The following is a 25,434-nucleotide window of genomic DNA, read 5'->3' as shown; positions in this document are numbered from 1 at the left end:
TGAGGTTTGAACTGAACAAGGAGTATGCACCTTGGGCTACTGAGTCCTTTCATTTTATTGTGTTGCTCACTGAGTTGCTAGTTGTGGTTTAAGACTTCTTACCTTCCCTTCTTGAGAGGTGTGGGGTGGAATAGGAAGAGCTGTCCATTTCACTCCCATGCGTGAGGGAGCTTATCTTTTTCCAGTTCTGTTGCTCTTAGGTACTGACCTTTCTGGCCTCCTGGGGTCAATCGAAGACCCTCCGAAGTAGGGGTGGAGGTGGCAGGCAGAAGGGTGGGCCAGGAGGCCAGGGTCAGGGATCCAGGGGTTCCAGGGGCTGAGACCTGTCAGGATCTGCTAGAGTGTGTGTAGGGTGAATATTTAGATCGTTTCTGTTTTTTAAATCAGCTGTACTAAGGTATAATTTTCATATAGTAAAAAGAACCCAATTAACATGATAGAGTTAGATGTCTTGATAATCATAAGCATGTAGCCTCTATCAACAGTAATAATATTGAACTCTCCTCCTGCCTCAAAAATTTTGCCATCCCTCTCTATGGTCAGTCTTCCCTGTTCTCTATCTGTATCAGTAAAGGCTATAGGCAACAATTGAACTGCTTTCTGATACTAATGTTTTGATTTACCTTTTCTTTTGCATAATGTATTTTTTGAGACATCCCTTTTGTTGCATTTCTTAGTAGTTGTTTTTATTGCTGAAAATCATTATCCATTATGTAGCCATGCAGTCATTTGTTAGTTTTTTTCACTGGGGATGTACACTTGGATTATTTCCAATCACTGCATAATATGAATGAGTTAGATGCATATTTATGTACAGTTTTCTTTTGAATAAATACTGAGGAATATGATTGTTGTGCATAGCTAGTATATGCTGTATTTTAAGAAACTCCTACAAAACTATTTTCCAAAGTAACTATCATTTGACATTCCCAATCATCAGTGTTTTGAATTGTTATTATTTTTTTTAATGTGCTGCTGAGGATCAAACTCAGTGCCTTAGACATGCTAGGCAAGTGAGCTACAACCCCAACACCATGTAAATGCTTTGAATTATAGTTGTTCTGTATCCTCACCAACACTTAGTGTGGGAAGTCTTTTTAATTATAGACAATCTAGTGAGTATCTAAAAATATATTATTTTGGTTTTAAGTTGCATTTCTCTGATGACTAATGATAATAAATATCTTTTCAAATACAGCCATTTGCATATATTTTTGTGACATATGTATTCATGTAGTTTGCCTTTTTATTAATTGGATATTCTTCATATTTAATTATAATATTCTTTATATTCTAGTTATATGTAGTTTGCCAAATATTTATATTACAAACAGCTTCTCCTATACTCTAATTTGCCTTTTCATTTTATCTCTTGAAAAGGGAGAATTTTTAATTTTGAAGGCCCTTTTATTAGTTTTTATCTCATATAGTTTTCACTTTTTTGTGTTCTTTAAGACATAGCTATGTATCCTAGATCACAAATATTTTCTTCTATATTTTATTCTTGAGTTTCAAGTAGTTTCTACAACATTTGGGTCTGTGATCCATTTTAACTTAATTTTATATATGCTGTAAACTAAGAGTTAAGGTTCCTGGTTTTTGTTTTTTTGGTTTTTTTTTTTTTTAACTCCTTATGTATGTTTTTGGTTATTCCAGTATCTTTTGTTTAAAAGACTGTCCTTTGTCCCATTGAATGACCTGGCACCTTTACAGAAAAAGTTCATCCTGCTAGAGGAAAATGTAGGCTCAACACTCCTAACATATTGACACAGGCATCAGCTTCCTTAACAAGACTCCTAAGATGCAAGAAATAAAACCAAGAATCAATGACTAGAATGGCATCAAGTTAAAAAGCTTTTATACAGCAAAGGAAACAGAACATGAAAAGAGACCTATAGAATGGGAAATTATCTTTGCCATCTGCTCCTCCTCAGATAGTAGATTAATATTTAGAATATGTAAAGAACTAAAAAAAAAAAAAAAAAAAAAACTTAACACCAAAAAAACAAATAACTCAATTAAAAGTGGGAAAAGAACTAAACAGTCACTTCTTAAAACAGAAAATACAAATGGCCAATAAATATATGTAAAAATGTTCAACATCTCTAGCAATAATGGAAATGTAAATCAAAACTACATTGAGGGCTGGAGTTGTAGCTTAGTGGTAGAGCACTTGCCTCCCAAGGGTGAGGCACTGGGTTTGATCCTAGCACCACATAAAAACAAAACAAAGGCATTGAGTCCATATACAACTAAAATAAATAAATAAATAAAAATTAAATAAAAAGAAACTACATTGAGAGTTCATTTCACATCAGTCAGAATGGCAATGAACAAGAATACAAACAATAATAAATGTAAAGCCAAAAAGAGCGCATGAGATCACGAACCATGAAACAGGAATGAGGCACCAAAAAAAAGGTTTATGGTGGGGGGTGCTCCTGGGGGAGGTTCCCTGGTCTGTGAAAGGGTAAGGTGCAGGGAAGTCACAGGCCGGAAAGGCAAGAATAATGCTAATAAGGGAAATGGAGGTAAGAAGGCCTAGGCCATCTAAATTGCAGCTACTGACAGTAGATTGGCAGAGCCGAGTTTAGGGGCCTCTGTGTCTGTTGCCGGTGGTCAGGGCTGATGTGAGATGACAGGGAGATTGCTTCAGCCATGGGGAACCTGTGGTGGTTGGGGGTCAGTTGCCATGCCAGCTTCTGATTGGCCATTTCGGGTCTCCTCAGCCAGGTGGAAAGTCCTGGCCCACAGTGGTGAAGAGAGGTGAGGGAGAAGGGAAGCCTGCTGACTGAGCAATAAATGTTGAAATGATGTGAGAAAAAGGTACATTCATACATTGTTGATAGAAATGCAAATTAGTTCAATAACTCTGAAAATTAGTGTGGAGATTCCTCAAAAAAGTAGGAATGGAATTTCCATATGACCCAGCAATCCCACTTTCTCCCAGTGATGCAGCCACATCAATGTTTATAGCAGCACAATTCACAATAGCTGAGCTATGGAACTAACCTAGGTACTTATCAACAAATGAATGGATCAAGACGACATGGTATGTATACACAGTGGAGTTATTGCTCAGCCATAAAGAAAAATGAAATTATGGCATATGCTGGTAAATGGATTGAAATGGACACCATGATGCTAAATGAAATAAACCAAAGCCAGAAAATCAAAGGTTGAATTTCTCTCTGATATGTGGAAACTAGATCAAACTAACCTGAGGGAAAGGGCAGAGGTGGGGTGGGGGAGGTGAATTACATGAAAATAAAAGGGGATTGAAGGGAAAGAAGGAAGTACAGGAAAATGGAAGAACAATGGAATGAACCTGACCAAACTTTCCTATGTTTTGTAGTAATGTAATACATGGCCTCATGGCCTCACCACTACCCCATCCATTACCACCTTTTTGTGGTACTAGGAATCAAATCCAGGACTTTACACATGGTAGGCCAGAATTCTAGCCACCTCCTAAACATGTGTACACAGTGTAAGCTAGATCCCACCTCCTTTTTTTTTCCTTGAAGCCTTGGTAGGATTCACCAGTGTGTGTTTTGGAAACTATAATTTCTATTGTAGATTGGTTGTTGACTTTAAACACATTTAACTTTCCCCAATTTTATTTTCAAATTACATTTTACCATTTCACATATATTCTCAAATCCTTTCACCAATACAGTTTCGTTTCCCCCCTTTACCCTTTATGCTGTCACAATCTTTCATTTTAAATTTTGAATATGTTATAAATGCTATAATGGGTTTTTGTTTGTTTTAAACGGTCAATTATCTTTTTTTTAAAGAGTTTTAACACTTAAGAAAAACATATCCCTACTCACAATTACCATTTTAAGTCTCTTCTTTACATTGTATACATGCAGTTTTCCAACTGGTACCATTTTCTTTCAGCCTGAAGCATTTCCTTCAAAATTTTGTATATATTTTTTTTTCTAATTTTCCGATTCCATGTTTTATTACTATAAAAATGTCAGTTTACTTTCTATGACTTTTATATAGTTTCTCACATGAAGTCTGCAAGTATCTTTTCTCCTTTCTGCTTGTGTCTTATTACTCTTATTATTTTTAACTTTTCTCTTGTCTGTTTGATTACGATGTGCCTTGGTATAGTTTTCTATCTATTCCTTATTGATTTATTAACTTTTGTGAGTATATTGGCAAATGGTTCTAATTAAATCTGGAGGCAAATTTGGATATTCTTTTTTTCTTTCCTGTTTTATTTCTCTTGTCCTGTCCTGAGAATCCACTTATACAAGTGCTTAATTTTTTTCAGCTCCTCCTACCACCACCTCTGTGTTTAATTTTGGATTTCTTCCCAGTGTCTTTAAATTTTCTAACATTTTCTTCTTCAGTATGTTAACATTAATTCTATCTAGTATATCTTCATCTCAGGCATTTTTCATGCCTTAAAGTTTGATTTCATTTTGCTTTTATATTTCCATTTATTTCCTTATTGTGTTTTCTTCTACCTTTTGAACTTTTAGAGTCTGTTTTCTGTAACTATTCTATTATGACATTCTTCTGTCTCCTGTGTTATATTCTGAGTCTGCTTCTATTCGTTAGTCATCCTTCTAGTTGTAGGATATATTTTCCTAGGTCTTTTTAAGCCTGATAGTTTTCTTTATTGGATGCTAGCTTTTGAATTGTACATTATTGGATGCTGGAATTTTTGGAATTTGAAAATGTGTGTGTGTGTGTGTGTGTGTGTGTGTGTGTTATGTGTGTTTTACCTTGTTCTTATGTGTACACAATGTGATCTTTTCAAGATTTGCTTTTAAGTTTAGTTAGACTGGTCTGGATAGCCTTTGCTCTACCAGTACTATTACTGTACAACTGGGACAGTATCCTTGACAGCCAGGCACAGTGGTGTGTACTTGTAATCCCAGGGACTTGTGAGGCTGAGGCAAGAGGATCACAAGTTCAAGCCAGCTTAAGCAACTAAATGAGATCCTCTAAGGACTAGGAATGTAATTCAGTGGCAAAATACCCCTTAGTTGAATCCCCAGTACCCAAAACAAAATGTACATACACACACAATGTACATACTCACTGACAGTGATCAAGGATTCTCTTTTCTTCACATCTTTACTATCTCTTGTCCTGTTGTTAAACAATGTGAATTAATATCTCATTGTGGTTTTGAATTTATTCTCTTGTTGATTTGTGATCTTAAACACTTTCCATTATAACTATTCGCCTTTTTTTTTCTTTAATGGAAGTGTCTGTTCAGATTCTTTGTTCATTTTTTTTTCTTAATATTGATGTTTTTAGATGTAGTTGGACACAATACCTTTATTTTATTTATTTATTTTTATGTGGTGTTGAGGATCCAACTCAGGGCTTCGCATGTGCTAGGCGAACACTCTACCGCTGAGCCACACACCAACCCCTCTATTCATTTTTAAGTCAGTTTATTTAGGATCCTCTTTTCTTGCTATTGAGTTGTGGGAGTTACTTAAATGTTTTACATATTACATATTTTAGATAAATTATAAGGCATATGGTTGGCAGATATTATCCTTTATTATGTAAATTGCTTTTTCATGACACATGCATGGGTTTTTCTGAGTTTTTTATTCTGTTCCATTCAATAGGTAATTTGAATTTTATGTGAGTTTCTCAATTTCATGTCTTCCGTAAAAGAGTGTTAGACATTGGTCTAATTTCTTATTTGAAAATGATTGATATTTTCCAGTCTGGTTTGTTTGTTATTATATGTTTAACTTTTTTATTCTCTTTCCAGATACCTGAGTGTTTGATAGTCTCCCCTTGCCCCGCACATTGCTTAGAAACTGAATGTCTCTTAGCTATGTGCAACTAGATATATAGTTCCTCAGTTCTACTCTGCTTGTCCTTAGAGGGTTTAACCCTACTTTGCATTACTTAGTATTCAGTGACACACTTTATTATGTAGATTCCATACAGCTTCCTGCTCACTGGTGTTCTGTCCTGCAAAAGCCATTCACTTCATCTTCCTCAAAATTTGATGTTTTTCTCTTCAATGTTGAAACCTCAGAGTTATGCTTGGGATTTTTCTTCCTCATTAATGTTCCAGAATGTTCCCTCAGATAGAAGGAGGACAATTGTAGGGCACAATATTCCTGAGAGCATTAATATATTGCACCATAAATTCAGTTTCAGTAATATCTTGGCTTTTTTTTTTTCCTGAAGGAATCATGTACCTTTTTTTTTTTTTTTTTTACCTTTAATGCACATTCTCTGCTCAACCCACTTAAATATGACATGTCTTCTCTGAAGGGTAACTAATGGCCTAATGCCTAAAGCTAGTAAATAACTCTTTTCTTCCTGAAACCACCTTTTCCCTTCTTCAGATATTATGCTCTTGTTTCCTTTGTACTTTTTTTAGTATTCCATCTCAATATCCTATTTTGTTTCCTTTTTCTATCCTTATGTATAGCAGTACACAAAATCCTGCCCTAAACTCCTTTTTTCAAGTTTTACTGAATTCCTGGGCTATACTTCTTTGATTCAACCAATTTCCTGTATGAAAATTACTTCCATACCTACTCTGTAACTTTGGACCCATAGATACAAAACTTGTATGAAATGCTTCTTTAAATTTCATCAGGTCAGAGTAAAATTTTTTGCTACACTTGTTTCTATTTCCATTCTTTTCCTCAATATTGTTGACTGCAGTTTTTTTATTTTATTTTATTTATTGATTTTTTAATTTTTGATCTGTCCCTTAGCCCAAATAATACAAGCTAGTTCCCTCTGGAATATTGATTCTTCTGAAATCTATGTTATTATCACCTTGGCTAATATCCCTCAGAAGCTCTCATCCAGCTCAAATATAACTTCTGATGTTCCCACATTTTTAATGTGTTCTGTTTTGTAATAATTATCATATTTTTAGTAGAATAGTTTACATATGTGCCTGTTTTCAGCGGATTGTGATGTCTTTGTGAATTGGTATCATTTTCTCTCTTTGTATCTGCAGATTTACACAACAGCTAATACTGAATAGGTGATCAATAACATTCATTGTATTTTATGAATTATAAAACTGAGACTATGGTCTCCAGTTCTTTTATTCTTCAATTTCTGTCACAGATGTCTTTCAAATGAAAATGATTTAAATTCAAAACCTTTTGATAGTCCTAATTTATAGAATAAAATTTAAGTTTATTTCATAGCACTCAAGACTTTAAATAATCTGTCTTCATTTTTGTTGTTGTTGAAGTCATATCATTGCCCTGAATACATATTATTCTTCAGCTATATTTGTTCTCTGCATGTATTTTGTTCCCTGCATATATATTGTCTCCTGCATGTATACCTGATATTGCAGGATTTTTTTTTCTCTTTAAAATTTTCTCTTTCTGCAAATATTATTTATCTATTCTGTATAAATAACAGGCTATGTTAAAAGTACAAAGATAGGGGCTAGGGTTGTGGCTCAGAGGTAGAGCGCTCTCCTACCGTGCATAACTAAAAAATAAATATTAAAAAAAAATATATATATATATTTATAGATAGATAAATATATATATATATATATATATTTATATATAGATAAATCTTGAGTAGTAGCATTTTAAAGTCTTTTCTTTACATTTCATTTGCTTTTATCTGTGACATCTCCCTAGAATTTCCCAGTATAGATTAAATGAGGAGCTGCATACATAGATACAAAGGAGCATACATAGATACAAAGCCTCCAAAGCTTTGTTAATACCTGAAAATATGTCACAACCCTCTAGTTTGTATCTATGTATGCAGCTCCTCATTGGGTCAGATTCATTAATGGCAGGGATTTTGTGTGCTTTTTAAACTTCATTAAGGTATGAGTCATATACAAAAAAATCAGTACATACTTAATTTCTACAACTTAAATTTGGAGATTAGTATGCCCTTGTAAGACTGTCATCACAATCAGCTGAAATCAAGAAAATGTCTTGGGGCTGGGGATGTGGCTCAATCGGTAGCGTGCTCGCCTGCGGCGTGCTTGCGGCCCGGGTTCGATCCTCAGCACCACATACAAACAAAGATGTTGTGTCCGCCGAGAACTAAAAAATAAATATTAAAAAATTCTCTCTCTCTCTCTCTCTCTCTCCCACTCTCTCTTTAAAAAAAAAAAAAAAAGAAAAGAAAATGTCTTAATCATCTTTGTATTCCTTTTTATTCCCTTCCCCTAGCCGGCACAGTGATTTTAAAATAATTGATGCTCACTAAATGAATACTGAATTTAAAAGGTGTTTTAAAGCCATAATGGAAATTGAGAAGGATCAAATGGTAGTTCCATTCCCAGCTTTCCCAGGAATCTCCATACTGCTTTCCAAATTGGCTGCACCAATTTGCATTCCCACCAGCAATGTACAAGTGTACCCTTTTCCCCACATCCTCGCCAGTACTTGTTGTTGTTTGACTTCACAATGGCTGCCATTCTTACTGGAGTGAGATGGTATCTTAGGGTGGTTTTAATTTGCATTTCTCTGACTGCTAGAGATGGTGAGCATTTTTTTCTGTACTTGATGATTGATTGTATGTCCTCCTCTGAGAAGTGTCTGTTCAGGTCCTTGGCCCATTTGTTGATTGGGCTATTTGTTTCCTTATTGTTTAATTTTTTGAGTTCTTTGTGTACTCTGGATATTAGGGCTCTATCTGAAGTGTGAGGAGTAAAAATTTGTTCCCAGGATGTAGGCTCCCTATTTACCTCTCTTATTGTTTCTCTTGCTGAGAAAAAACTTTTTAGTTTGAGTAAGTCCCATTTGTTGATTCTTGTTTTTAACTCTTGTGCTGTGGGTGTCCTATTAAGGAATTTGGAGCCTGACCCCACAATATATAGATTAGAGCCAACTTTTTCTTCTATCAGACACAGAGTCTCTGTTTTGATATTCCCCTTCTCGGACTATTCCCCCAAAGACCTTAAAAGAGCGTATTATAGGGATACAGCTACATCGATGTTCATAGCAGCACAATTCACAATAGCTAGACTGTGGAACCAACCTAGATGCCCTTCAATAGATGAATGGATAAAAAAAAATGTGGCATTTATATACAATGGAGTATTACTCAGCACTAAAAAATGACAAATTCGTGGCATTTGCAGGGAAATGGATGGCATTAGAGCAGATTATGCTAAGTGAAGCTAGCCAATCCCTAAAAAACAAATGCCAAATGTTTTCTTTGATATAAGGAGGGCAGCTAAGAACAGAGCAGGGAGGAAGAGCATGAGAAGAAGATTACCATTAAACAGGGATGAGAGGTGGGAGGGAAAGGGAGAGAGAAGGGAAATTGCATGGAAATGGAAGGAGACCCTCATTGTAATACAAAATTACATATAAGAGGAAGTAAGGGGAAAGGGAAAAACAAACAAGAGAGAGAAATGAATTACAATAGATGGGGTAGAGAGAGAAGATGGGAGGGGAGGGGTGGGGAGGGGGGATAGTAGAGGATAGGAAGGGCAGCAGAATACAACAGACACTAGTATGGCAGTATGTAAAAATGTGGATGTGTAACAGATGTGATTTTGCAGACAGTCTGTATACGGGGTAAAAATGGGAGTTCAAAATCCACTTGAATCAAATGTATGAAATATGATATGTCAAGGGCTTTGTAATGTTTTGAACAACTAATAATAATAATAATAAAAAGAAATTGAGAAGGATAATCCAGACAATAGAAGAGAAATTAGGACAATTGCATTAACCAAAGCCAAGAAACATGTTTCAAGAATGAGAGAGGACAATAAGTGATGTCCTGTACACCTGAATTGTAAGAAGGGGTATAAACTGTGAGTAGGTCATTGGATTTAACAATTAAGAGTTTTGGTTATCTTAGCAAGAACAAATTCCATAAAGTAGCAAGTGTAGACATTAGATGGCAGTGGATTGAGAAATAAATAGAATTTTTCCCCTTACATATAAGTTTTTAGCTGATATTTTTATAGAAATTGGCTGGCAGACAAATTGAAGATATATGATCCAAATAAACATCTAGAATCCTGAATATATTACATTAATTTAAAGAGGATCTGTAGCTCTTTAGTAGACAAATGGTAGGCTTGATACTCTTTTTAGAAAATTTATAAATCTAATCAGTATCTTCATCCCATTAAAAAAACCCTATAACTCTATTTATAGATCATAGGGCTTCCTTTGTCAAAGTTACTGATGTATGGCAGGAATTATTTAAACTTGGAAAATTTTCAGAATGATTTTATTGAGGATTTTTGCTTCTTTGTACTCTCTATTCTTGTTTGGATAGTAGTGATGCATTAATAATATGTAAACGAATTTTTTAAAATAACTAAGTAATTATGTAAATTGGGTTGAGTTTTAGCAATCATTTGATCATTTTTAAGGCACATTTAACGTTTTTGTAATCAGAAAGTGGTATGTCATAGTTTTAATTGATATCATATTTTCTACTTTGGTATCATACAAAATGATGATACAATCTCAATCAATATAAACATCATAAATAAAATATGACAATGTAGTGAGGAGCATTCAAGTTGAGACTACCTGCCAGATACTTTAGTTTTAATATAATTAATATTGTTCCAGACTTATAAAAAACATTTTTGGCAATTGATGATATATTCTTTCTCTCCTTCTCTCTCTCTTTCCCTCTTTCTCTTGCTCCCATGGGCCATGGGTCAGGCACAAAGTTTATCTTAAGACTGTTATAGAACCAGCTTTGATGGTACATATCTGTAATCCCAGCTACTCATGAGGCTGATACAGAAGGATCTCAGATTCTAGGACAACCTGGGCAACTTAGCGAGACCCTGTCTCAAAATGAAAATGTAGGGGCTGGGGATGTGGCTCAAGTGGTAGTGTGCTCGCCTAGCATGCGTGAGGCACTGGGTTTGATTCCTAGCACCATATAGAAACAAAGATATTTTGTTCACCTAAAATTAAAAAATAAATATTTTTTAAAAATGTAAAGTTTAAAGAAGTATTTGTCTAGAATATGCAGAAACCTCAGTTCAATTCCCTGTACCACCCAAAACAAACAAACAAACAAAAAACCATAATAGACTGGTCAGGTTTGGGTGTGAAAAGAGAAGAAGGACTCTGTAGGCAACCTATTTTTTGTTACTAGAGCTTATGATTTGCTGTCTATGGAACAAATCTTGGTTGATTACAATTCTTACCAATATCCTAGAAGAGTTAGGTGTCAGTGATCATAAGAAGGCATAATTTTTGATCTTGCAGGCTGGAGTACAATGACTTCTTCTTTACTTTTTTCCTTAATCACAGACATGTGTTGACAGGATACATGTATTGACACTATTTTGACAGAATACCTGGCAATATACTCAGCAATGTAAATAATCTTTCATTCTTTTTGGAATGTTTCTTAATACAGTAAAAGATTGATAGTCATAGTTCCTAAAGCCTTCTCCTTCTTCATACATATTTTTGAACTGAAAGATGAGATTTGTAGTTTCTTAAATGAAGAGCTGTCCTAGCCAGAGAGCACTGAGTGCTCGTTCACAGCACCCAGTAGACTGTCTCAAAATGGAAATTTAAAATAAGTTTAAAGGTTCAGGGGTATAGCTCTAGTGTAGAGTATTTTCCTAGCATATGCGTTGACTATTGAATGGTTTGTCTTTTAAATGGTTGACTAGGAAATGAATGGGCTTATAGTTTAAAGTAATCATGTGAGAAAAGGTTGGATGGTACTTAAAAACTATTGAAAACAAAAAGAATGTACATTGAGAACTTAATAAGAATAATGAAAGCTTCTCAATCCATTTTGGGTATTATTAAAATGAATTAAAACTTAGTGCCTTGAAGTTTCCCACCACAGAAAATATTGATTAAAACTTTGAAAGTTATTTCTAGAGATAAAATGAATCACCAGTTGTATAACATATCAAGTTCATATAAATCAGTTTTAGCAAATCAGCAGTTCTTTCTTTTAAATCAAATGTAAATAAACAAAAATACCACATTTATACTTGTGCTCATTTATTTCAATAATGTCCCAATACTTAGTCCTTAGAAGAGTGAAGCAACAGTATAGTGATGGGAAAATGCAATCTAGTGATACATACTTTTTCCTCTGGTAACGGAAGGTTAAATGGGTGGCAAGCAGAATGCCTTAAACAAGATTGGTATATTGATTAAAGCGCTGATTTAACAGCTCGCAGTTTCCCCCTCGGAAACCTGGAAAAGATAAGCCAGCTGCTGTCTAAGAGTGCTTAGTGTCCACTGAGAGTACACTATCTATCATCACAATATGGTGATGAGAGGTGTTTTATGTTTGTGTTAATTTCCCCCACTAAATCAGTAATTATTACAATCCTGTCCCTGCTGTTTACCCTGCAGCTGTTTTTCCATTTGTCGAGAGAGCGGGTGTTCTCTGAGGACCGCACACGTTTCTATGGTGCAGAAATTGTCTCTGCCTTGGACTATCTACATTCTGGAAAGATTGTGTACCGTGATCTCAAGGTAAAAATTAAAAAAAAAAAAAGTAATCAAAATTTGTTTTTGCGAAGACTGTAGGGACAAAAAAGTAATTACAAAGTTACATCATTTTAGAAACACAGATTTAGTTTGAAAAAAAGCAATATTTAGAAATGTAGTTTACTACATTTGACAGGAAATTTTAGTCACAATTGTATATGATATTGCTTTATGTCTGAGTTTTTGGTGTGCAGAAAAATTTCTGTGTGACTAATCAACTATGATCTATTAATAATTTTCCTCTTAATGTTATAATTAGAGAAGTGTTAAAAACCTGAGTCAAATTCAAATAACTTTAGAAGTAACATTGTAATGTTTCATTATTTATTGATGAAGAAACTTTTATAATAAGAATATTAAAAGGAAAACATTCATTATGGTTTTAGTGTTAACTTTTTGGTGAGTTTAAGTACCTAAATGTTTTAAACTAACCTTTTATTAATTTGCTTAGTATTTTTATTTATAAAAGCTCAGTGGTTGCTTTGTTGGTAATAGAGCTTTGTTTTTTCAATATTCTTTTATAATAAGACCCTAAGAATAGCTCAACATAGGTAAACATTCTATAAAGGCCGGACAGTAAATTTTTTCTCCTTTCTGCTCATAAAATCTTTGTTCAGCTATTCAGCTTTGCCATTGTAGTATAAAAGCAGCACCAGACATTATGAAAATGAGTATGTTCAGCTGTGTTCCAATAAGACTTTATTTGCTGAAAGTGGTAGTGGTTAGATTTGGTCCACATATCATAGTTGACTGATCCCCAGAATAGATTTTATAAGGTAATAATAATTCAAAATACTGTTATAAGTAAGGTTGGCTATATTAAGGAAATTTGTACCATGACATATTTTGTAAAAATTCTAAATGTTACTATCTTTTTAAAAAATATTTTTAGTTGTAGATAGACACAATACCTTGTTTTATTTATTTATTTATTTTTATGTGGTGTTAAGGATCGAACTCAGTGCAAACTCTACCCCTCTACCACTGAGCTACAACCTTAGCCCTTACTATCTTTTTTAAAAAGTAAATCATGTAATGTGGGACTGAATTGCTTTGTTGAGCAAAGTCTAATTTATTTAAGATATGATTTGATTTATAGAAATAGAAGTTAGATGAGATTTTTTATGGAATTCTATATTGTATAAAACGAAGTATGTGTTTAAGAAATCACAGTTATCGCCTTACTCCCACCTCACTTTTTAAAAAAAAATACCTGTGATTGTTAAGTTATCTAATTATTTGCACTGTTGTCTAAGTTATTTAAAGATATTCTAGCATTTTCATTTATGTATGGTTGACCTTGGTGAGTAACTGCCTTGCAAAGTATTGTTTTTTAGAATGTAGAATATCTAAATTTGTATAACTTATTACTTATTAAAATTTAAAAGAGGAAAAATGAAGTAGATAACTATAAAACATCTAATCAAGAATGATTATCTTAAGGGCCAAAATGAACGAGAGATGAGTCAATCATATAATTGCATTCAGTTTGTATCTTTCTTTATAACTAGGAATATGATATAATTCAACAACCTTACATTTATATCTGAATGACCAAATGATTCTATAATCTTGTTTAAATGTCTTAAATATAGATGCTTTTAAATAAATTAGTTATATGGTATTACAAAATATATATTTATTTTCCAACTATATTTAGAAATAGCTCTAATTCCATTTCCTCCACTCCTACTTCATGTTTTATGAATCCTATTTGTTAGGGAGGAAGATCAGGAGAGACCCAGATTTAGGTAAATAAGAATAGTTTTGAAATAATGGGTAACATATCCAAAATACTCGAAATCAGAAGAAAGAATCATTGACTTAAAGAAATCTAAAGAATCTTCATTTGATTGCTAGCATTAACTATGGAATGTTATAATTTGAACAGTCTTGATTAATATTTTCCATTAGTCATTTCTTTTTTTCCCACTAGTCATTTCTAATCAAATAAATCAATATATTGAGTTTGAAATTTATATTGAAATTCATTAAATATGTTTTTTACCCTATCCTTTGTGATGATGAAATTAGACTAAGTTTACTAAAACTATAACAAAAAGTACTTATTTTATATATGAATGTCCATCTTGTAGTTACCGCATGTATAGACCCTGACTTTACTACACAATTAAGTGATTTCTGATATCTGAGTTTATTTATTTTTGCAGCACTGGGGATCAAACCTAGGGCCTCATGCATGCTAAAGCAATCTCTCTACTACTGAGCTATATCACCAGCCCTAAGTTTATTTTTGTAAAATCTTGCCTTAAGTTAAAGATATAAGTAAATGTATAGCATAGGATAGAAACTGTAGGAATATATAACCAAGAAAAATTCATACAATGTAAGAAACCAAACATTCAAAATTTATACAAGTGTGAATTGTATCCATAGTATGTAGTATTATGTGTACACAATATATGAGATCATTTAGATAGGCTCACAGAAATTTAGATCTAGTACATGTTTTACAGGTGATGTTCAAGTCTAGTGGTGAGTTATAAAAGTAATGGAATAAGGTGGTGACACAGTCAAGATTATTAGAGCGCATGTGTGTTTTTGTCAGCTTTTTGTTACTATTAGGAAGTACCTGAGATAATTAACTTATAATGAGATAGGGTTATTTTGGCTCACAGTTTGGAAAATTTCGGTCCAAAGTTGATAGGACCCATTGCTTTGAGTGTGGGTACTATATGGCAGTGATGGGAAATGTGTGGTAGAGCACATCGCATTAGCTAGGAAGCAAAGAGAAGAAGAAAAAACAGACTGTATTCCATTATCCACCTCAACAGAATGGCCTCAGTGACCAAAGGGTTTTCCTCTGGACTCCACCTCCTAAAGGTTCTACCACTTACCAATAGCACCACCCTGGGGTTAGTCCATTAACACATGGGCATTTTGGAGATATTCAATATCCAAACTATCATATCATGAATCCTAATTCCTAATTTTTTTTGTAAAGCATTCTTTCTAATGTTGAAATGAAATCTGGATAGGGAAATGCATTGGATTAACTCTAGAAGATCTTTGTAAAGCTAAAATTCAAATTAACCTGCCAAAGATAAACCAATGAATGTTTCAAATATATTTGTACTCGATGTATTAAAAACAGTGTTAACAAAAACTGATTTAGGTATTCAGTTTACTTAGTCTCAGATTTGTCTCTAGTTTTATTACTAATGAGGTGATGACTATTTAACTGCAAATATATTTGAGATGCCTGTGGTAGCTGCACTTTTCTAATCAATGCCTGTTTGCTACTTCCCAGTTTATCATTGGAAGCAAAATTTTATTTCATGTTGCAGGTTAGCTTAAGATATTTTATTGGTTTCTATTTCCTAATAACCTGGTGTTGATAGCAACAGGTATATTATTGAAACCTTTGCCATTCTTTAGAAGGTAAGTTTGCTTAATTTATTAATACATGTCATGATATGAAATTGTGTTTTATCAAAGAGCTTATTAATAAATGTAGTTCCTGATGATTAGTTGGCAAAAACTGATGCTATTTCATTATAGCATAAAATTTTGAAGAAATCTCTTCCAATATCTCTTCAGTAGTGCAAATTATATATTAAATCTTCTTTTCTTCCTATATTTATTTTGCAAGTACAAACTTTATTTGTAGTAACCACTGCTTTCCAAGTACAGATGAGACTAAACAGGGAAATGACTTTGGAATTCATTAAGAATTAATTTCTCCAATAGTTTATAAGGGTGGTGGTGGATAATTCATAAATGACTGGTATGTTTTATGTGTGGAACATCTAATCTTATTTTCTGTCTAATCAGAGAATATTTAACTATTTATGTCATTAATATGAGAAACCACCAAATAAGACTGAGATCATTTCTAAGACTTATTGATAACACAAGGGATGGTTTCAGAATCTTTTACCATGGCCCTCCTAATCTTTATCTCAAATAACACACAGTTGGAAAAACCATACTTCTTTATATACATAAAGTCTTAAGTCACATTCCTCAATTCCCACTTCTAACCAGACTTGTCACACTGTATTTCTTCTTTTCTAGAATTTTTTGTGGTGCTGGGGATTGAACCCAGGGCCTTGTGCATGTGAAGCAAGCACTCTACCAACTGAGCTATATCCCCAACCTTTTTTTCTAAAAATTTTAATCCCCTGCTGTTGAGAACAGTTTTTACCTTTGAAGTCAAATTGTGCTATTATGGTATATCGCTTATTTGTAGCAAATTTCTTAAATAACTTAGCATTCCTTTTATGGAGTCAGGAGACCATCTCCACTATTATACATTATTAATCTTTTTCTAGATTAGGAGAGTCAAAAGTGAAGAAATGTTCTTTCATTATTTCAGCATACTCAATTCCATGGTCATTTAGTTCGTACAGATCAACTTGTGACATTTTGGCGCTTGGATGCAATGTGCTAAATAGGAATTCCTTACTACCTTCATGGGCCTGAGGCTGTCTTGGTGCCTAAAACTGTTTGATATATCTCTGCTAAAGTCTGATATAAATTTAAGTGAGGAGAATTGTTTACTGGTAATTCTGTAACACGTGGTACCTGTAGGAACTATTTTTGTTCTTTTGTTTATTCACAGTGTCAGTCATTTAAATAAAATGATACCATGCATATTTTAAACTTTCTAATAGCCTGGCCTGTGCAAGAACACAGCTTCCCAGTCTGTGTGCCACATTACGGGTGTGTCCAAGGTTTCCTCAGCTAGGAACCTTGGCAGAGACACCTCTAGGCCATCAGTTCCAGCGTCCGACAGCCTGTCAGCTAATCTGAGTGTGCCCCACAAATTTTATTTTTTATTGTACTGTGAAATGGAAAAGATTGAGAAGCACTGATTCAAGATAGCCAAGATTTTTAGAATTTAATTTGATTCTAGGAACCAAGAAAAGCAGGAAGAAACTTATTACTTTGTTGTAAATTTTTTTGTCTACAAAGAACAAAGGTTAAAAAAGATCTCAAAGTCTGTCATTTCTTCATATACATACTAAATCAAGACCTCTGTCAAATAATTCCTGCCCAGAATAAATTTGACAAAATAATACTGTGTGCAAGTGAAAATATACCACATTGAATTCTATCTTTATGTATACTATAGAGCACCTATTAAAATATATAATGAGTGGAATGTGGACCAGTAGAGTAGAAGAAGGGGAATAGAGAAAGGAGGGAAAGAAAGGCCACCAGGGACTGAAATGGAGTAAATTAAGTTCCATGCATGTATGATTGTATCCAAATGAATCCACCTATTATGTACAAATATAATGCATCAGTAAGAACAAAAAACAAAACAAAAAACTTTTAAAACTTTATGCCTGCCCATTTTATTTTATTTTTTATTTTTTTTTTAATTTTTTTTAATATTTATTTTTTAGTTTTTGGCGTATACAACATCTTTTGTTTGTATGTGGTGCTGAGGATCGAACCCGGGGCGCACGCATGCCAGGCGAGCGCGCTACCGCTTGAGCCACATCCCCAGCCCCCTGCCCATTTTAATTAAGCGAAAGATGTCCCTTTTTTGTTGAAATTTAATGGATATTGTCTTGTCTCTCCTCAGAAGCATGAACTTGTTTTGTATTTTTAGTTTTTTGATTTGGGGTTTGTTTTGTTTATGCAATGCTGGGAATCAAACCCAACATTGTGCACATGAGGCAAGGGCTCTACCATTTAGCTATATCCCCAGCCCCCAAAGTGAACTTTTAGATAACAACCCTCTAACTCATACAGATAGTAAGTTTTATTCACATTTTTAATATACAGTCTTTTTCTCATAACCTTCTATTTTACTTCATCCCTGCTTTTATCATTGGATGCACCCATTAATCATAGCCTACTATTCTATTCAGTCTTCAAAATCAGTACTAACTATATAACTTAAACATATGCATTTAAAGTTTTAGAAATAAAGAGTGCTTCAACAGTGCATTTTGCATTTTATGGCTATTGAAGGGAGGAAGGAAAGCCATGAAATTTAGAAAAAAGAACCAAAAGAACCATTTATAAATATTAGGGGGGTCCTAAAAATGTCTAACACTCAAATTATGTTAATGTTAAATGCAGAGGAAGTAATTTGCAGATGTTTAGGTAATATTTCAGTCATTGATATTCTTTGAAAAGATTTTTAGGTGATTCTGTGCATTCTGCAGATTGATAACTCACACAACTTGTACCTGTATTTTCCTGAAACTTTGTTAATGCATCTTGCCATGAAACAATCATTTACTTTGTAACAAAAGTGGACATTTAGTTGCTTTCCTGGCTTATTTTTATACAAGATTGCATTTGGTGGGTTTTTTTTTTTTTTTTTTTGAGATGTTTTTTAAGGTGATGCATCTGTATTGGTTTGTACTTTTAATGACAAGTTGTTTTTTCATTCAGCAAAATGACATTTTAGGATAATGATATATGGAAGAAAGTAGACCAATGACTTAAATTATGGGATAGTTATGTGTATTATTTTATTCAAAAGAAATTGCATGTTGAAAAGTATTTTTTATGAAGTCATTGAGCTGACAAAAGTATTTTATGGAGTTGTATTCCTGAACTTTGGTCTTTTAAAATACAGTTTGTTGTTTAGAAGTGCACACACTTTGATAACTTACCATGACCATTGAATAACCATTGAATTCTCCATGTTTAAACAATTATTGTTTATTGAATGCTTATAATTTAAGTTTTCCTGTCAAAGTCTCTTTGAATTCTCAGAATCTTACATTGGATTACTTTTATTGTTTGCCTCTGTTTTATAGATGAAGTTGAGGCACATAGAAATTAACATGTCCAAGATCACATAGGAAGAAAGAGTAAAGCTTGATTTTAATATAAAACCCTTGAACTTGAACCAGTATTCTTATCCATTTTGCTCTTATGGCCTCTCATGTACTATAAGACTTTGCCCCATTGACACAACCCTCATTCCATCTCACAATCATCCTTTGGCTTACCTTAGATCTTATTACATCATCTAATTTTAAAAAATCTGATTTACAAAGCAAGCAGGGTGACCAAGTGTCTTGGTTTGTCCAGGACTACACTTTCAAGTTTAGTGTTCTAAGAAACCTCTCAGTTCTTGGCTGATAGGGGTAGTCGATAACCATCATCGTATTCTTCACACAACTCTATCCCTACATCACATTTTATTTCTGATCCCTTAACCCTTGGTGTGAGATTCAGAGTTGATATATATCAAAGTAGAAAATTAGGTGCAAGTCTTTTTTAATATAGCTTAATATTTAAAAATGGTGTTTATTTCTGAAATGCAAAGAATCTTTAGAAACTATTTTGAAAATGTATATTCCAATAAACTGAAAAGTCTAGAAGACATTAATAAATTTCTAAAGATGTATAACCTGCCCATATTGAACCAGGAAGATAGAGAAAACCTAAATAGATCACAATCAACTAATGAAATTGAAATAGAATTAAAAGCCTTCCAACAAAGAAAAGCCCAAGACCAGATGACTTCTCTGCTGAGTTCTATCAGACCTTTAAAGAAGAAAAACACCAGTCTTTCTCAAATTATTTCATGGAATTGAAAGGGAGGGAACACTATATAAAACATTCTATGAAGCCTGTTTAACCCTGATACCAAGATCAAATACAGACACATCAAAGAAAGAAAACTACAGATCAATATCCCTGATGACCATAGATGCAAAAATTCTTAATAAAGTAGTAGTAAATAGCATTAAAAAAACACCTCAAGATAATTCACCATAATCAAGTTGGTTTCATCCTAGGAATGCAAGGTTGGTCAACATAAACAAATGTAATTCACCACATAATTAGAATTAAAGACAAGAATCCTATGTTAATCTTAATAGAAGCAGAAAAGACCTGTGATAAAATCCAGCACTGGAGAAACTAAGATTAGAAGGAACTTACCTCAACATTATAAAGACTGTATATGATAAATCCAAAGCAAACATCATACTAAATGGAGAAAAATTGAAATTATTTCCTCTAAAAACAGGAACAACTTTAGCCAGAGCAATCAGACAAGAGAAGGAATTAAGTGGATACAAGTAGGAAAAGAAGACATCAACTATCCTTGTTGCTGATGACATCCTATATCAAGAAGACCCAGAAAACTCTGCTAGAAGACGTCTAGAGCTGATAAACGAATTCAACAAAATAGCAGGATACAAGACCAGCATTCATAAATGCATAGCTTTCCTATATTCAGTAGTAATTTTGCAGAGAAAGAAATCAGGAAAACCATCCCATTCACAATAACCTCAAAAAATTAATTGAAAATTAATCTAAGGAGATGAAAGGTCTCTTGATCTTTCACCAATGATAATTATAGAACACTGAAGAAAGAAATTGAAGAAGGCCTTAGAAGATGGAAAGACCTCCCCTACTCTTGGATAGGAAGAATTAATATTGTCCATATTACCTAAATTAATATACAGATTCAATGCAGTTCCCATCAAAATACCAATAACATTCTTCACAGAACAAGAAAAAATAGATCTAAAATTCATTTGGGAGAATGAGTGACCCTGAATAGTTTAACCAAGTCAGAGCAAGAAAAGTGATGGAGGCAGTATCACAATACCTGAACTCAAATTAAACTATAGAGAAACAATAACAAAAACAGCATGGTTTTGGCATCAAATAGACATGAAGACCAAAGGAATAGAAGAGAAAGAGATAAGTCCACATAATCATCTGATACTTGACAAAGATGCCAAAGATAGGTGTTGGAGAAAAGATAGCCTTAAATGGTACTGGGACAACTAGATATCCATTTGTAGAAAAATGAAGCTAGATCCCTATATTTTATCCTTCATGAAAGTCAAATCAAAATGGATCCAAAACTTGAGAATAGACTAGAAATTTTGATGCTGCTAGAAGAAAACATAGGGTCTACATTCCAGCATATTGGTGCAGGTACTGCATTCCTTAAAGCTCAAGAAATAAAACCAAGTATCAACAAATGGGATGTGATCAAATTAAAGAGCATTTACACATCAAAGGAAATTATTATAAGCATAAAGAACCTACAGAATGGGAGAAAATCTGTGCCAAAGGCTCCTCTGATAGGGGATTTATATCCAAAATACATAAAGAATTCAAAATCTTAACACCAAAAATCAAACCAATCAATAAATGGACAAAAGCATTAAATAGACATTTGTTAAAAGACAACCACAAATGGCTAACAAACACATTATAAAATGCTAAATCTCTAGCAATCAGGAAAATACAAATCTAACACTAAGATTTCATCTCACTCCAGTCAGAATGACAGTTATCAAGAATACAAATAATAATAAATGCTGGTGAGGATTTGAGGGAAAGATAAATTTACACATTGCTGGTGGAATTGAAAATAAGTATAAATACTATGGAAAGCAGTATGGAAACCCCTCAAAAAACTAGGAATGGAACCACTATATGATCCAGGTATCTCACTCCTTGGTATTTATTCAAAATAATTTAAAGCATCATTCTATAGTGATACAGCCACCTCAATGTTTATAGCAGCATAATTTAAAATAGTCAAATTACAGAATCAACCCAGATGTCCATCAAAAGATGGATGAATTAAGAAAATGTGGCATAAATACCCAGTGGAGTTTTACTCAGCCATAAGAAGAATGAAATTATGGCATTTGCCAATAAATGGATGGAAATGGAGAATACCATACTAAGTGAATAATGTCATACTGAGAAATTTAGAGGTTGAATGTTTTCTCTTTTATGTGGAAGCTAGAGTAAAACAAGGAAAAGAAGGTGGGAGGTCATACCATGGATATATAGGGAAAATTAGTGGAGTAGAAGAAGGAGATAGAGAGGGACAGAAGAGGAATGGGAAAAAGAGAAGAAAGATGGAGTAAATTTAACAAAATCACATATGTGCATATATAAATATACCAAAGGGAATTTAACCTATCAGTGTTGGTGGAAAGCACCAATCTAGGATGGATAAACGAATGAGCAAAGGGAGGATTAGTGGAGTGGGTAGACAGGGGAGGAACCTGCACTGAAATGGAATGGGTCATGTTCTATGCATGTATGATTTTTTTCAAGATGAACTCAGCTACTGTGAATAATTATAATCTCTTAAAGAAAAACAATGTTTATATACAATGATTGTTCTGTGTGCAATGATTCAAAATAGCTTTGTCAGAATGTAGAGAAATAATGCATGCTATCATGTTTCTGTGAATGTTTTTTCATGCATATAAAGCATATGAAGATGTGGGTGTGAATGGAATGGGTTAGAAAGTTCATTCACATCTTGTCTAATATTATCATGCATTATTTGAAGTTTTTTATAAGAATTTTATGTAATATGTTAATAAAGGAAGTCATGTTTTTAAAGCTCCTTTCCAGCATTTTAAAATTGTATAACATTCATATATTTAAACAATCAGCATATTTTTAAGAATAAGGCAAATTTGTATTCCACAAAGCAAAAGAAGCTTCAGTATATACATCTATCTTATGGAAAGTTAGGGGAGGTAAGATGAAGAAGGGGTGTTGTTTGAAAGAGATGGTAAAAGGAGAGAAATCAGAGACAGGAGGAAGAGAAAGAAGATTTAACAGAAGAAAATAAAAGTAGAGGAACTCTTGATACTTTTTGAGTAGATTTAGCAAGTTAGGCTTGATTTCTAGGTTCTAACTGGTAGAGAAGAATAAAAAAGATGTAAAATATTTGAATTTGCCTAAAAATTATTTTTAAGAAATGTTCAACAGTATATTTAGTGTTTATTCAGCCACACCCTACCTGCCTATAGTTAATTCCTATCAGTTAATTCCTATCAGCTGATTAATGCACTGATTAGGTAAAGGCTCTCATGACCCAATCATTTCACCTCTGAACTTTTTTGCATTGTCTCACATATGTGCTTTTGGGGATAACTCAGATCTAAACCATAATAGTGATGATAATCATAGTTTGGGTTAAAGCTGAAGGGGAGATCGGTCAGTTATATTATTGTTTTTAGTTGTGTTGGCTTTGCATTCCTGCCCCCTTGCATTTTATCATTTTCACTTGAGGCAGATAGTCTTGCTACTTGGTTAAATCTAAGACTCCCTTTGGTGTTTTTGAATTAATAAGTTCAAAGAGATTCAGACTTTACATTAGTGCTACATATTTTTTTTATTTGTTGAATGTTTGACTTCAATATTCTTTTTTATGTTTAAAAGGATTGGTATTTCTTTATTACAAAAAAATGCAAAAAAGGATATCACTTTAATTTACAAAATGAGATTTAAGTTTGGTTTACAACCATCACCAAAAAACATTTCTGTATGTGAATATTTTGTACGATAGATTCCCAAGAGAAATTGTTGAAATCCATCTGTCTGTATCTAGAAGATACTCATCTCTTTGGGATTGTTTATATCACCTTTTATTTGAAATTTTAAAAAAAGAGGATTAATATTTGCTTGAAAAGTTGATTAGGCTTTAAAGCTGTACCATTCTTTCCTTTGGTTTAAAAATCAATACTTTTGTCATCATGAATGTTTGAAAAAATGTTTCTTTTTACACATGAAGCAACAATGTTTGTAAGTACTGAAAGTTTTGTTAACTGCCTCTATGTTCTCTTTCCAAAATACTCTATTCAGCATTCAGTAATTTTTTTAAGATTGTATTTTCCTATTGTTGAAGTTTATAAAACCATTTATGTTTATTTTTTAATATACAGTTGGAGAATTTGATGTTGGACAAAGATGGACACATAAAAATTACAGATTTCGGACTTTGCAAAGAAGGGATCACAGATGCAGCCACCATGAAGACATTCTGTGGTACTCCAGAATATCTGGCACCAGAGGTAGGCTTCAGTTCCATTCATAGGGAAAATAGCATTGATAGAAAGTTTCATAAAGTAAACCATGTAGCATTTTTTAATTCTTAAAAATTGCAGTACTTCTTTTACCTGGATGTCAACCTGAATAAAATGTATTTTGTTTTGACTTTTTTAAAATGAGATATTTTAGGGCCAGGATTATATAAAAGTTAAGTTTTGGGCTGGGGATGTGGCTCAAGCTGTAGCGCGCTCGCCTGGCATGCATGCGGTCCGGGTTCGATCCTCAGCACCACATAAAAGTTAAGTTTATCAGTACAAATTCCCTAACTAAATTAGATTAAATCAATTTTATTTCTAGGCTATGCATTTTATTACTTGGTTATACCCATTTTGATTCATTTACAAAAATATTAAAATTGAAGGACTTCAGCAAGAATGTTCACAGTTTCATAATCCATCTTAGGTTTTAGTTAAAAACAAAGATTATGAGCTGGGGTTGTGGCTCAGTGGTAGAACGCTTGCCTTGCACTCATGAAGCACTGGGTTCAATCCTCAGCACCACATGAAAATAAATAAATAAAATAAAGATATTGTGTCTATCTACAACTAAAAAAATAAAAATAAATAAAACAACAAAGATTATAGTGATTATTGGATTTCTAGTATTTTGTCATACTTAACTACTAGAAATTATTGGGAAAATTACTACCTGCATTGGAGTTCATGTCAATAGGAGTTCCAAATGGGTGCCCTCCTTGTGCTAAGGTTTCCACAATAATTTGTTACTTTATTCAAATATTTATTAGGAATTTTCTGGGTAATATGATTACAGGAGCAAGACAGAGGAGGATCCTACTCTCTTACTACTAATGGAAGGAGACAGAATAAAAATAAATAAGTTCCATAAAAGAAAAAAGGCAAGATAAGGGAAAGGATATGGTATGATATGGTAGCTATTGAAGATGTTCCAGTTGCTATTGCTGTATAACAAACTACCCCGGTACTGTGTGGTGAAAAATGCAATTTATGTGATCATGGATTTTTCTGAGTCAGGAATGCAAATGGAGACAGCAGTAATTTCTTCTCCACTATATTTGTGGTCTCATCTACAGTAGGGAATTGACTCTGGCTAGAAGCTAGAATCACCTGGAAGTATATTCACCCATATATCTGACAGTTGCTTCTATGTCCACTGTCACCTTTTTAGG

At 33.4% G+C, this 25,434-nt stretch overlaps 1 protein-coding gene across 15 annotated transcripts in view; it reads left to right on the top strand.

The window, feature by feature from the left end:
• Positions 1 to 25,434, top strand: part of Akt3 (AKT serine/threonine kinase 3) — a 289,636-nt gene that overhangs the window by 192,800 nt on the left and 71,402 nt on the right. For 14 of the 15 annotated variants that reach the window (XM_048809245.1, XM_048809244.1, XM_048809250.1 and 11 more), the window contains 2 exons: positions 12,321 to 12,443; positions 24,122 to 24,250. In XM_048809245.1, the coding sequence (XP_048665202.1) occupies positions 12,321 to 12,443; positions 24,122 to 24,250 (252 nt within the window). The remainder of the gene's footprint in view (positions 1 to 12,320; positions 12,444 to 24,121; positions 24,251 to 25,434) is intronic. The other variant, XM_048809249.1, reaches the window with a different exon arrangement.

Source organism: Marmota marmota, unplaced genomic scaffold, assembly GCF_001458135.2.
Source record: "Marmota marmota marmota unplaced genomic scaffold, marMar, whole genome shotgun sequence".
NCBI lineage: Eukaryota > Metazoa > Chordata > Mammalia > Rodentia > Sciuridae > Marmota > Marmota marmota.
Note: the sequence above shows the minus strand (reverse complement) of the source record. Positions and strands in the feature narration are given on the sequence as shown.